Source organism: Cynocephalus volans, chromosome 5, assembly GCF_027409185.1.
Source record: "Cynocephalus volans isolate mCynVol1 chromosome 5, mCynVol1.pri, whole genome shotgun sequence".
NCBI classification, from domain to species: Eukaryota; Metazoa; Chordata; class Mammalia; order Dermoptera; family Cynocephalidae; genus Cynocephalus; species Cynocephalus volans.
The window spans coordinates 45637015-45651521 of NC_084464.1; the positions used below are offsets into that span (position 1 = coordinate 45637015).

At 54.3% G+C, this 14507-nt stretch overlaps 1 protein-coding gene across 2 annotated transcripts in view; it reads right to left on the minus strand.

The window, feature by feature from the left end:
- Positions 1-14507, minus strand: part of GRM4 (glutamate metabotropic receptor 4) — a 103917-nt gene that overhangs the window by 14069 nt on the left and 75341 nt on the right. For both annotated transcript variants that reach the window (XM_063097235.1, XM_063097234.1), the window contains 2 exons: positions 3492-3692; positions 3128-3264 (listed from right to left, as the gene is read on the minus strand). In XM_063097235.1, coding sequence (XP_062953305.1) covers positions 3128-3264; positions 3492-3692 — 338 coding nt within the window. The remainder of the gene's footprint in view (positions 1-3127; positions 3265-3491; positions 3693-14507) is intronic.

Consider the following 14507-nt stretch of genomic DNA (forward strand, 5'->3'; position numbering starts at 1 on the left):
CACACATGAATCATCTAGTGAATTGGCTAAAAGTCCAGCTGCCTGGACCCCACCAGGACTTACTGAATCCAACAGCTGGATTTAAACAAGCTCCCCCACATGACTCAGACACTACTGACCTAGGGGGAATCCTGCTCTAATCCAAGACTCTCAAGCCTCATAGGAGAAACTGAGCCCAGAGAGCAACCCAGAGTCACAGAGAACATCAGTGGCAGAGCAGTGAGAACTCAGGAGTCCTGACTCTCGGCCCCTAAGTCCTTGCTACTCACAGTAGTCCTGACCAGCACCAGCAGCATCACCCAGGAGCTTGTTAGAATTGCAAACTTTAGCCCACTCCAGAACTACCAACTCAGAATCTGTATTTCAACAAGATGCCCAGCTGATTCGTATGCACATAAGAGTGGGAGGTGTGCTGCCCTGTGGCTCAGTCTGTGGGGCCTCCACTGAGCTGCATAAGGAGGTGAGTTCAGCAGACAGCAACAAACAAAGGTTTCATCAGAGGACACAATGTGTGCCCAGGGGTTAGCATTTCTTTATATCTTGCTCTAAATTAGTGTGATTCACAGTTACATGTCTCTGAAGACACAATTGCTGAGCAAAGGATCCATAGGAGTGTTGTCACACCCTACTGAATATGGTATAATATTCTGGAAAGTAAGCGAGAGGCCCAAGAGGGCTACAGGTACTGAGCAGAGGGAGCCTGTGTACACTTGGGAGCTGTATTCAAAGCATCTGCTCTAAATAAAGTGGCCTTAGGAAGGGTACATTCCTAGAGAGCACCAAGCCTGGCTGGACAGGCGCCACATTCGTGCTGGGTGTCTCTCCAGGAGAAAGTATAACCATTAGATTGGGGACCGTAGAGAGGGCTTCAGAGCTGAGGAAAGGGGTAGGGTAGAATGGGAGGGGAATCCAAAAATGGCCTCACAGCAAGGTGGGAAGAAACCTCAAGGAAGAATATTGTCCTGTGGCTCTGGGCATTACAGGTTATATATCACCCTAGAAGCCAAGGGATACAACAATGTCTAGTGCAACTGTCCTGCAGGAATAACGAGGCAATACAGTCCCTGTGCACTGGAGCTGTGAGACTTCAGGGGCAAGATCTTCCCCAGAGGACACAGGATGATGGTGGTTGTTCTGGAAAACTCTGTAGCTCCGGTGGAAAGAGCAGTAAATGTGGTCAACCCCTGGGGTCATGGTTGCATTGCTAGCTGGCTGTGTGCCTTTGAACAAATGCCTTGACTTCTCTTGGCCTTTGTTTGCTCATCTGAGCCAGTGAAGGCAGATAGGAGACCACTTTGCCCTTTGTTACTTAGGGTGACTTTCATTTAGAAGTCACAATGGAAATACTTTTTTATATTTCACTAGAACGTCAGCTCCACAAGGCTCTGTGTTTATTTCCCTGCTGAGTCTCCAGATACCAGCACAGGGTTGGCACGTAGTAGAGGCCAGTAAATCTCCGTGGAATCTATGAACACATAATTGTGCCCAGGCAATGAGGTCTAGGGCTCCTGTGATGACAGGCCACCTCACTCCCAGACCCTGGAGGAAGACATGGCCAGGTAGGGTGAGATCTCTTCCTCTGGCTGCAGAGCCTTGCCTGCTCCAATGATACACTCAAGGAGAAACTGGGGAAGGCGGGATGGTTAAAGTCCAGCCCCACCTCACCTTCTCCCACCACCTCAACTCCATCCGGGCCTTACAGGCAAGGGTAGCAGAGAATCACGAGGGCAACATGGACGGGGCCAGGATGGGCCACGAAGACAGTTCAGCTGGGTGGAGGAGCCTTGAATTACTGGGGAGGGGACTTTCAGGGGAGGAGTCTACTGCCACCCCCACACATCCAATCCCTGCCACCCTCAGTTACGACATCTGTAAAATGGGGATAATAACAGTGTCTGCCTCAGAGAGCTGTCATCCTCACAGTAAGCTAACATGCTTAGAACAGCAGCTGGTACACAGCAGGTGCTCAATAAGTATCAGCTGCTGCTGCTGCTACTCATAAATTCAGATCCCTGGCCCCCATGCTCTGCCCAGTACACCGAAAGGAGATATGCCACTGTTGTTTGGGTATCGTCCCCACCGCCTATTCTGTCTGGCCCTCTCCACACAGCAATCAGAGGACCCTTATTATGGGAGGAGGCTCTGCTTCTGCCATGCTGTGCAGCCTCAGGAAAGTCGCTTTGCCTCCCCAGGGCTGTGCTTCCTGACATCTTTCCTCTGACTTAGAAGATTGTCAGGTCTAAATGAGATCATGGGCAGAAAGTGCTTTGAAGAGCTCCAGGGGCTCCTCGCTAGGAGAAATTATTACAAGAGGAGATGGCAGGGACACGATTCAGCTCCCCAGGATCCCGGAACAAGGATGGCTGGGCCCTGGTCTCCCAAGTCTCTCAGGTCCATCCAAGGGGTCATATTGTGCCCACCCAAGCCCAGCTCACCCCTTCACCCTTGCAAGGCAGAGACCAAGTCCACGGGAATTTCCTTGGAGAACAAACCACAGGTCCTTTATATCCAAAAACACTACTCTATGTCACAGCTGGGGACACTGAGGGCCAGAGAGGAAAAGTCACCACATCCCCTGGGACATTCCCAGGGATGTGTGCTGGGAAAGCATGGTTAGGAGGACCCAGAGGGTTCTAGTGTGGTTTGAAGGGGCTGGAGAACTAACTCTCAGCCCCTACCTACCAGCCAGTGACAGAAATCACATTTGACCTGTGTCCTTTGCCTTAAGACTATATCCTCTGTCCAACTACAGCCCTCCCCATTGTCACCTCACTTCGCCACACCCACCAAGCCTCTGACCCATTCACAGGTCCATCCAGAGTCTGCCCCCACACCCGACCCCACCAGGGCAACAGACAGGAAGGTCCCAGGCTAAGAGAGAGAGCAGGGGCCAGAATGGCCAGCAGAACTCCAGCTGCCCTGTTCTTCCATTTTGGGGTGGGGGCCTCAGAGCCTCTGAGGCCTGGCAGGGGGCCACTGGGAAGGAAGCCCCAACTTGGCAGCAGCGATCCTGGGGGTCCAGGCTGGTCAGTAGCTGCCTCCACTTTGTCCCCCCTCCCAGTGTTGGGATGGTGTGAGTGACTCTCTCTCCACCCACTGCGGGACCCGTCCCTGCCCTCTTGCTTACTCTGAGGTGCAGGTGGTCAGTCCAGGAGCCGATGACCTTGTACTCGGCAGAGCCATTGCGCAGCTGGTACTGGTAGATGTCATAGCGCCCGGGAGCATCTCCATTCTCATTGAAGGTCACGGGGTTCCCTGCAATACCTGTTGGGGAGGGTGGGTGTCTGTGCTAAGACTTGAGGCAGGAGGATTACAAGCTCGGGGCAGAGACATCTCTGGAGAGGCCCCTCCATGGAACATCTTGGGAGGGTTCACTCGTTGGAAACATCTGAAGAAACCCCATTCCCACTCCATGGAGCCCCAGGACCCCTTCTCCTGTCTACATGGCCCAGGTCATCCAGGGTCGGGCAGTGCCCGCACCACACGCCCACCTGAGAAGTTGACACTTCGGATGTACTTAAGCAGCTGGGTGCCATCCACGGGGTCCATGCGTGGGCAGAGCCCCACACGGCCGGAACACAGGTCATGGTGCATGGCGTGCAGTGCATGGCCCATGGCGTACACGGCGTCAATCACAAACTGCACCTTCCCCTCCTGCTCATATGCCGAGTCCTGCCCAATGCGCTCACGGTCTGCAATGAAACACCCAAGAGGGGTGCCTGTGAGGCCCAGCATCCTCACAGAGGGAGCCAGAGCTCCCCACCCACGACTGGTGCCCACAGAGGTGGCAAGTCTGCACACACCAGGTTTCCTGACTCCCTGCCCAGTGCGTGCTCTGTCACCCCAGAAGATGGTCCTGAGGAGGCACCGGGGGAGGCCAGAGGGAGATGAAGGGGAGGCTCACCACCCCGCCTGCCATTACACCTCTGATGCCTGTCCCCCAAGGCCTCCAAAAGGCCAGAGCAGGCTCCCTTGTCACCTGTCACCCTCAGAAGGCTGAGGCCCAGTGGGTCTTCCTGTGGCTGTGGTGCCTGCTGCCCTCCCCCAGCCTGGCCTGGGGTAATAGTGGGAGCAGCTGCCCCTCCCGCAGGCTGGGAAATAGCCAGGACAGGGGCTGTGTCTGTCAATCAGGGTAATGGTGTCCCTAAAGCAGCTTCACCCATGGGCAGAAACTCCAGCCAGAGAACGCTGCCCTAATCCCAGGGTAGAGGTGGAAAAACTGAGGCCCAGAGAGGCTGAGAGACTGGACTCCTGATGCCCTTAATGGTTTCCAGTCACCACAGACACCAGAGGTCACCATTATCCTCACCCCCTCCTCCCCTACCTCAGTGACAATCCCCCCCAGTAGCCAGGGTAACTCACCCCCACCACCACCTCACTGCAAACCACAGCAGCTCCCCAGGGCACTGTGGCCTTGGGTATGTGACCTCCCACCCTAGTCTCCTCCCCTATGTGCCCACCTAACCTCTCTGCTGTGGGGCCCTGTGCACACTCCTTGGCTGCCAGAGGCCTCGTTGTCCTCATCATTAAAAGGGGATCATAATTCTGCTTCACAGAGTTGCGATAAGGTACAGAAAATACTTGGCACGTAGTAGGTAACTAATCCACGTTATTACATGTGCTCAGTGGTCAGATGGGGGGTTCTGAGGTGTCTTCAGAGGTCCTTGGGCTGGGGCAGGCCTGGAAAGCTTTGTGGAGGAGGAGGTGGTTCCTGGCTGGGCCCTGGGTAATAATAATATTAAATAACAATGGCTGCTAACTTCTATTGAGCACCTGCTATGTGCCAGGCACCATGCTAAACTCTTTATGTATACTAACTCACTGAATTCTCACAACTGTGCTAAAAAGTGAGTAATTACCCCCATTATACAGATGAAGAAACCGAGGCACAGAAAAGCTCAGTAGCATTCCCGGATCATGCAGAGCTGGATCTGAACCCAGGCACTCCAGCTTCCAGCCTGTGCACCACGCTGTGCCAGACAGGAGGGAGCGAGCAGGAAAGTGGGGAGGGGAGGAGAGGAGGGAGCGGGGGCTCTGAGGTGACAAAGTAGGGGCAGGAGGGTGGCAGGATAGAGGAAGGGAGAGGATGGGCAGAGCTCCAGGGAAGCACACACCATGGCCTGCATGCAGCATAGCCCACAGCCTCCTTCCTTAAGGCCAAGACAAGGAAATCACCCTCGTATGCCTCCCAGCCCCCCTGCCCCTGCCTCCCTGCTCGAGGGCACGTGCCACACCTTGCAGAGGCAGCTCCTAGCAGGCAGCAGGGTGAGCGATGCACCTGTGCCCACCCCCATGCACCAGGGGCCTGAGCCTCCCATGGGGGACTAGGTTGAGCAGGGACAGCATTGGGCTCTGATTCCCTGGGAACTCTAGAGGTCACTGTGTCCATCCCCCTGCCCTGGACACATGGAAGGAGTACAGGAGATCTCACTACCTTTCCTGTGATTTGCTCCACCATCAAATCCCCTCCCACCAGGAAAGACAGTCACTATCCCCCACTCCAGGATGTGGGGATGACTGGGCTGTGGCATCTATCATCCCTCAGTTGGCCTAGTCACTCAGTTGATTCTGTCAGCCAGGACCCCACCCCACCCTCAGTCTAGCTCAGGGTAGATACAAATTGCTGAGTGGACGTTAGAAATCACGGACTCACAACGCTAGGGATGGCAGGACCTCAGGGGTCATCTGCTCCAATTGTCATTTTACACATGAGAAAACTGAGGCCCGGAGAGGGGAGTGCCAGTTCACACAGCCAGTGGGCGACAGGTGAGCAGTCCCCAGACACACCCCTGCCTCCCTCCCAGGCTACCCTTTCCCTGGGGCTCTTCTGGGGCCATGGTGCTAGTTTTGCTAACAGGCAACACCCTTTTTAGCCAAGGCACCAACAGACCGGAATGAACCTGAAGGGCAAATCCTCCAGCCTCGCCACCCTGCCTTCTTGTCCCAGGCCTCTGGTCACAAGGCTCTGAGAGCCTGGAGAGCACCAGAGGGAGTAGAGGGGCCTGGGGCAGGGTCACCTGGAAAGTCCCTCCCTGGGCCTCACCCTCACTCTCCCAGCCCCCAGACCCTGCCCTCTCCAGCCTGAAGAGCCAGAAAACAACACTTGACACCCCCACAGCGCCCGTCACACCCTCGTCTTGTCTTGTAAGGATGAGACTAAATTATTAACTAGGGACAGAGTGGGAGGCTGAGCCACTGCAGAGAGGAGGCAGCCCTCTCCCAGGGCCAAGGACACACCCTGCAGCTGGAGGATGGCTGTGTCCCTGGTGGGAACATGCCTCTCCCACTAAGCTGACCTCAGCCTGTCTTCTCCCTGGCTCCCCAGGGGGCCTCCTCAGAGGGGGTCCGGCTGAAACGTTCATGCCTAGGCCACTTGGGCTCAGGACCAAGTGCTCTCACTGCGGTCACAGAGCCACCAGTACTCATGCTAGTGTGGACGCCCCACAGGAGCATCCTCACCAGGGAACCTCGCCTCCGCCTGGGGCAGTTCCCATGGACCTCTTCCCTGCAGTCCTGTGGGCCCTCAGCCACCTTGGAGCACTCCCTCCAGTTGTCCACCCAGAGTCATTGTAGTGCTAGCCACAGACTTCTAGAGACTTCCCAACACACTTTCACCTCCTGGACCTCGTCTCGAGTCTAGCCCCAGTTACAGATGAGAAAACTGGGATGCAGTGAGGTGACCTGCCAAGGAAGCACCAGGACGTGAGTGTGCCCTCTACGCTCACATGCACACCCACGCACACACACGTCGAACTCAGGCTCTTCCCCTGGACCCCACAGGAAGCAACAGTGACAGGGCCAAATGTGCTCCCATGGTGGGGGGAGGGGGTGGGAATCACAAACATGAGCTAAACAAGACAAGACGCTCTGTCCCAGATGAATATCTGAAGCTGCGCCCATAACTGGTGCCGCTCTCTGCATACCCAACCCTGCGGCTCAGTAAATCAACCTAGAGCTCTCCAGGAGCCACGGTGTGCCTGGCCGCTCCCCAGCCCCACAGCTCTGGGAGCTAGGCTTGGCTGGCCCCTCTCACAGGGGCAGTAACAGAGGTTTGCAGGTGGTTGGGTGAAGTACCCAGAGTCCCCAAGGAATACTGGTACCTAGTAGGGGTTCAATACATACCTGTGGAATGAGCTTGCTGGTAAGTGGTGGAGCTGGGACTTGAACCCAAATCTCTCTGGCTCCGGAACTGCCCTGAACTGCCCCTCCTCCATCTAGCCCCTGACCTGCCTCCTTCCCCGTTCTCTGGGGCCCAGGCCCTGCCCCCAAACATCCAGCCAGGCCTAACCAGGGGTTAAGGCTCCCTGTCTGCGGGTCTGCAGAGGCAGGCAGCAGTGTAGGGAAGGGGTCAGAATGTCCCCTCTCATGAGAAGGTGGGGACCCGCTGGCCCAGGCAGGGGCATGGCATTTCTGGGAGGCGGCAAGACATGAGAGCTATTGGAGGAGATAAATTCCAGACACATGGCAGCAGTGACAGCAGCAACAGTTTGAAGATGTCTTGATTGTGTCCCGGGGCACAGTGAGGCAGAGATGCGTTTGGCTCTGCCACAGGTGACAGCAGCAGGGGAACCATCCAGGGAGGATTTTCTCCGTCAAAACCCCGAAGCTGTGGTGACTACAGTGACTGCAGCCTTTGTCTGCAGGTTGTAAATTGTAATTGAAATGAGTTTTCAAGGTTGAAATAGAGTCCTCCTTGTCTCCCCCCTCACCTCTCCACAGCTCACCCCTCCCAGCCACGATCCTCTGCTCATACACACACACACACACACACACACACACACATTCTTGAAGCAGCTCCCTCGAATCAGGGTATACAAAATCAACCACATAGACACACACAGCTTCACATCTACACATATATAGAGCAAATGCACAAACCTGCATACACTTACACACACACGCCCATACACAGGCGTACATATAAACACAGACAACATATTTACAGCTATATGTTTAATACAACACTTACAAATGTGTGGTCATTCAGGTTCACCCACTGACTTAGGCTGAGAAGCCCCACAAGCAGATCCTGCTGAGGATTTAAGCACCAGTGTTTTATTCAGGAGGTGATGCCAGGAAGCACTAATGGGATCGGGACGTGAGGTGGGGCAGGGAAGGTGCTAACACCAGTGTGTGGGGCTCAGGCCCGCTGGGGACTTCCAGGAGATGGTGCAGAGGATGACTCAGGCTTGTCCCATCTGAGGGGACACATGCCCCAGCTCCATCAGTCCTAGGCTGAGGCATTAACTCCACTGGAATACTCAGGGATGGTAAGTGCCAAGGGGTACTCACGGCATCTGCATACATAATACACAGTCACATATGTAATCAGGCACAAACATATGGATATCTCACACTCATCTATACACATATAAACTCAAACACACGAACATACAAACACATATGCCAGCTTTTGTCCCTTGAGCAAAATTCCAGGGAGTAGGACAAGAGGGTCCCAGGACACCTCCGGAGACAGCTGCTGTCTGCTGTAGCAGACTGAACAATCTAGTCCTGACACCTGGCTCAGTCGCACCCAGCTATGTGACCCAGGCCAAGTAACCAAGTCTCCTAGACCCTGGGTCTCCTGAACTGTGAGTCGAGGGGCCACTGGGAGGACTGAAGGAGACGCAGGAATGGACCACCCAGCACCATGCCTTATACATACAAGTCCTCTGCAGCCTCGGTTCTCCTCTCCTCCCTGGCACTCCTTGGCTGGATGCCGCCCCCAGCCCCGAACACAGCCTCCCCTCTGTCCCATCTGCAGCCTGGCACACGCTGGCTGGGGCGCTGACTCCCCCACTGACTCCCCACTGACTTGAGGGGGTAAGGGGTGCCCAATGCACACAGACGGGAGCTCCAGGTCAGCTGAGCCCAGCCACACATACTGGTGGAGAGGAGAAGGCTGCCACTCTGTGCCCCGGCCACCTGCCACCACCTGAGGCTGAGCCTTTCTCCCCATCACCTCCCCGAGACATGCAGTCTTCCTGAGGGTCCCTCAAGTCCTGCTCCCAAGGCCCTACATTCCCAGAAGTCACAGGCCAGGATCTCCTTCATCTGGCGTCACACTCTTGCTCTTCAGCCCCATACCATGGGGCCCCTCCCCTTGAATTTGCAACCTCATCAAGTCACCTGCTTTCCAGTCTGAGGCATCTCTAAACACTCAGCCTGGTCTCCTACGTTCCTAGCTCTGTTCCCCTAAAACTCAGCCTCAGTTCTATGCCAAGTCCTTCCTGTCCAGTGAACACTGCACCCCGGTGTTTTGGGGGAGTTAGTGGTTGGGGCAAACAGTATCACTGCCCTGGGGTGGGGGGAGGAAACCAAGGTGAAAAGACTTCCCTAGCAGGTGTTGGGCTCCTGACTGACACTCATGTGTTCCTCTTCGAGCTCCTAGAGGCTGTGGTGGGATAGCCCTGGACTCCTCAACCCGCAGCTAGCCACAGGCCCTTTCCGAAGAAAAACGATTCTTGCAGACCCCCAGGAATATGACCCCAGGATGAAGACACTGACGTCAGAAGCTGAAGTCCTGGCTATAACAGTGACTTCCAACTGCAAATGATCACAGCAGCAGAGTTGTGTCTTTGTAATCGGTGGGGATCACTTCTGGATGGCCATCAAAATGAAAATGCAAATTTTAAGAGTCTCATGGATCTCCTGCATCCCTCAGGGTCTGACCTCAGGAATGTGTCCCCAGATGTCCCCAGACCCTCGTTTGAGAAACAGCACATAAGCATCAGGGTCTGATGGGACCAGCTTGAAACCCCCCACTCAGCCTCTTGTTCTTGCTTAGCGTCTGAGCTTCAGTCCCCTTGTCTGTGAAATAAGGTTGGCACCTGGGACTATGAGAGAAGGGTGATCCCTGTGGTGCAGGCCACACCTGGTCAGATCAGCTCCCAGGAAAGGCCAGTTCTCAGCCTCTCCCCGATTCTGAGGCCAACGCTCCTTAGCCCAGGAGTCTGGGTTCGGCTCTCCCAGACAGGGGACAGCTCTGTGGGCCTGAGTCAAAGTCATATAAGGGTGTGCTGCCGGTGCCCCTGCTGATAACTGCCCCCCCCCACACACGCATGGACGTCTCCTCTCCCCCTCACTCAACCAGGCTTCTTCCCCTTCCAGCAGCATCTAGTTTTCCCTCCACTGGGTCTTTCCCATCAACATAGAAATATGCCATAATTTCTCCCATTTAAACAAACAAACACTCCCTCTTGACCTGACTTCTCCCCAGCTAACATCCCCTTTCTCTGCTCCTGTTTACAACGAAGATCCTCAGAAGCTCTGCTCACTCTCAGCAACTTCTCTCCTCCATTTTTATCCTGACCACTCCAGCCCAGGTTTTGCACCCACTTCTCCAGGGAAGCTGTTCTAACAGAGGTCACCAGTGACCCCCAGGGTGCTAGTCCAGTGGCCCATCCCAGTGCCACCTCATTTGGCCCTCATGTGACAGCATGCAGTAGTGCTGCCACTCCCTCCACCCTGATGCTCCCTTCACTTCTGGGACACTGCGCTCCAGGCTCCACTCCCTGCTCCCCAACATCCCAGTGTCCCGGGCTTGGTCCTCACACCCCTTCTCTAAGGACACTCAGCCAGTCCCATCTGCATGCTGATGCTCCCCAACAGGCACCTCACTCTGTGCGTGTTCAAACCAAACTCCTTTCTCCCCAGCCCATTCCTCCTCCCACCCACCCATCTCCCTCGTTCAGGCCAGGAACCTTGAAGCCATCCTTGATTTCTGTCATCTCTCTCACCTTAAATTCTTCAGCAAACTCTGAGGCCACACTGCGACGTTTACAGAATCTGACCTCTTCTCATCACCTCCACGGCCCCCACCCTGCTCCAGGCACCCTCACCTCCTGCCTGGATCACAGCACCAGCCTCCCAATGGGTCTCCCACTCTGCCCTCATCCCCAGTCTCCTCTCCAGGCAGCAGCCAGAGTGAACCCATAAGAACATAAATCGGATCACATCAATCCTCTTTCAAGCCCTGCAATGGCTTTGTCTCATTCTGCTTAGAAGACTAAATCCTTATAAATTGCCTACAAGCCCCACACGATCCGCCCCCTCCCCCCAACCTCTCTGACCCCATCTCCTGCCTGTTGTGCTCTCTGCTTCATCCACACAGGCTTCCTCGCTGTTCTCCACACCCTCCAGGCATGAGCCCACCCCAGACCCTTTGCACATGCTGTGTCCTCTGCCTGATATGCTCTTTCCTAGATCTCCACCTGGCACTCTCTCTCACTGCCTTTAAGTCTTTGCTCAAGTATTACCTTCTCAATGAGACCTTCTGAGTTAAAAGTGCGATATCCCTAGCCCTCCAGCACTCCCGATTTCCCTCCAAGAAGCCTCCTGGATCTGCCTTCTCTGGCCTCACAGTTAGGCCTTCTCTGGAGTCCACTGCACTGACTGCTGGGCAACACCATCCTACACCACCTTGTCTGCAAAGCCATATTACCTTCCACTTGCAGGGGGACTCCCTGGGGCAGGCCTTTCCCCCTCACAGAGGCCAGCACAGGGCTGCACACACAGTCAGCCTCTTAGTAAAGGCTGATTGGTTTCCTGGTGAAACTAGTGAGAAGCAGCATTGAAAGGGAAGGACCCAGGATACCCCTGGCCACCATGTGGGCAATGGTTTGAGCAACTATGAGTTCCTCTAATGGGGGAACAGCCTGGCAATGGCAGATGTTCCCAAATGTTGGTCTTCCTTCCTTTCCAGGAGAGAGCCTTCCTCAGGTTCTTTGGGGATGCAGAAGTGGGTAGATCCTTCAAAGGCAGGCTGGAGAAGACAGGAGAGCCCTGCCAGCCAGCCTGAGACAGAACATCTCTGAAGTCTGGGTTCAAATCCTATTGCTGCTACTTACTACCTGTGTGACCTTGGGCAAGCCCTTAACCTCTCTAGGCCTCAGTTTCCTCATCTGTAAAATGGGTTGCTGTAAAAATTAAAAGTAAAACACTAGAACAGAGCTTGACAATTAATAAATGCTATAGAAATATTAGCTGTTGTTATTATTCTGTTTTTATTATTGTTGTCATTACTGTTAGCACAAGCCAGGTGACTGGCATCTCCCCACACATCCCGCATCACCATGAGGCTGTTTTCACTCTCCAAGCTCCCAGCCCCTGGGAGCAGCAGGCAGTAAATTTTTCCTATCTCCTCATAAACGGGGCCTTCCTCCGCTCAGCCATCACCTGGCTGCCAGCGCTGTCAAAAAGATGAATGCCACATCTGCCTTGTTTATGACTTTAATTCCCAAACCTTGCTCTGCAGGCTCCCAGGGAGGGGCTGGGAGAGGAGCAGGGAGGCGGGCGCTGCCCTCCTGTGGGCTTGACAGCTGCAGAGACGCCTCTCAGTGATGCTGATCTCACTTAGGTGTGGGGTGAGCCATGGGCCACCTGCAAGTGCTTCCGCAGACTGGCTCCCATCGTGTTTCTGGGAAGCCATGAGGGAGACAGTGCTGTGCTGGGGATGGGGCTCTTGGGGGGATGGGAGAGGTTAATGTGACTCCCCAATTTACAGATGAGGAAACTGAGGCCTCAAGAGGTGGGGTAAGCTGCCCAAGGTCACACAGATAGGAAGTGGCAGCACCAGGACTCACACCCAGGTCTGCAGGACTCTAGTAGCTGTATGTTTGAGAAAGAATGAGTTCCCCCTTACCCTCACCACTTCAGCACACCAGTGCAATCTCTAGCTGCCAGCAGCTGCCGCTCTCCTGAGGCTTTCTCTGGCCACAGGAGCCCTCTTTGCCCAGCCATGTGGCAGGCTGGAGGTGCTGTGGAATTAATGTCCTGCAGGAGCAGCTCCCATCAATGACTGACGGAGTTTGGTGCAAACATACCCTGGCTCCCTCACACCTCCAGTGGCATGACTGAAAGCCTGTTTCTCTCAAGTCCCCAGTAGATTACGCCCCAGTTGTTCACAGCGGTAACCTGCTTGATACTGCACCTCTGCCTTCTCTCCTCTGCCAGTGTTTCCCAGGATCCCCTCTCGAATTTGCTCTCAAATCCTTGTCTCGGGGGAGCCCAATTTAAGACCTTGAAAGATGGATCTAATCGTCCCAAGTGTAAGACTACAGCATGAGATGGTCCTTCCCACCCTCTCAGAAGGTTGCCAGGTCCATCTGTTGACTGGGGTGGGAAGAAATGGATTCGGCAAAGCAAAGGACAAGCAAACACAGGAGTGGCACTTGTTCACTGTGAGACCTTGGGCGGGGCAGGCAGAGGCCGACTCTGGAATCTGTTAGCAAGGAGGAGAGCAGAGGGGACTGATCCTGGGAGAGGTGATGGGAAGCCAGGCTCTGGAGACAGAGTTGGGGTAGGTGGAGAATACGAGTTGTCAGACTGCAGAGCCTGCCTGGGCTGGCTGAGGGCACGAGAGAGGGGCCCGGAGGAGTGGGTGGGAAAGGAAAGAAGGAGGGCAGGGCCGGGGCAGGCACTGGCTGCCTGGGTGTGAACCCAGCTCTGCCAGCTCTCTAGCACCATGATGTTCACAAGCCACCTAGTTTCCTCTTCTGTAAAATGGGTGCTATACCTGTGATAGTGTATGCCAACCACCTCCAGGATCCTACCATAGACAGACAGATTTGATACCAACAGACCTGGGCTATTAACTTACAGTAGTCCCCCCTTATCTGCAGGGAATACATTCCAAGACCCACAGTGAATGCCTAAAACTGCAGACAGTACCAAACCCTACATAAATTATGCACATCACTCCTCTTGTGCTTCAGGGCCATTATTAAGTCAAATAAGGGTTACTTGAACACAAGCCCTGCAATATCGTACAGTCGATCTGATAACTGAGATGGCTACTAAGTAACTAACAAGCCGGGAGCATAGACAGCGTGGACACACTGGACAAAGGGGTGATCAAGTCCCGGTTGGATCACAGCGGAATGGCACGAGATTTCATCATGCTGCTCACAATGGCACACAACTTAAAACTAATGAATTATTTCTGAAATTTTCCATTTAATATTTTCAGATTGCAGTTGACCATGGGTAACTGAGACCGTGGAAAGTGAAACCACAGATAAGGGGGCACGATTTGCCTGTCGATTTCATGACTGAGACAATAACAAATCTCATCTCTCCCACTTCCTCTCTATATTAACAGTGACAACCATTTTATCAGCACCTATCATACACATCGTTTTTCAGCTAGCCTCTTCACACACTTTATCTCTAATCCTCACAACAACTCGTTGAGATGACTGTTGCCTTTGTATTCTACAGATAAGCATCTGAGAATCAGAGAAGGTAAATGACTTGTTCAAGGTCACACAGCAGGGAGGAGGCAGAGTTGGATTCAGATGGGTGATGGGGGGATTATCATTCCCCTGCTCCACCTCCCAAGTGCCCAGGCCAGCACCAGCCTTCCCTGGTGTTATTCCAGCACTCCTGGCCTAAGTTGAGTCTGTCTTCCAAGAGACAGGCTCAACTCAACCCTGGGCAGGGCCTCAGGGAAGCCAGATCTGCCTCCCCTCTCCAAGTTCTCTGATCCCACAAACATTCCCAACACT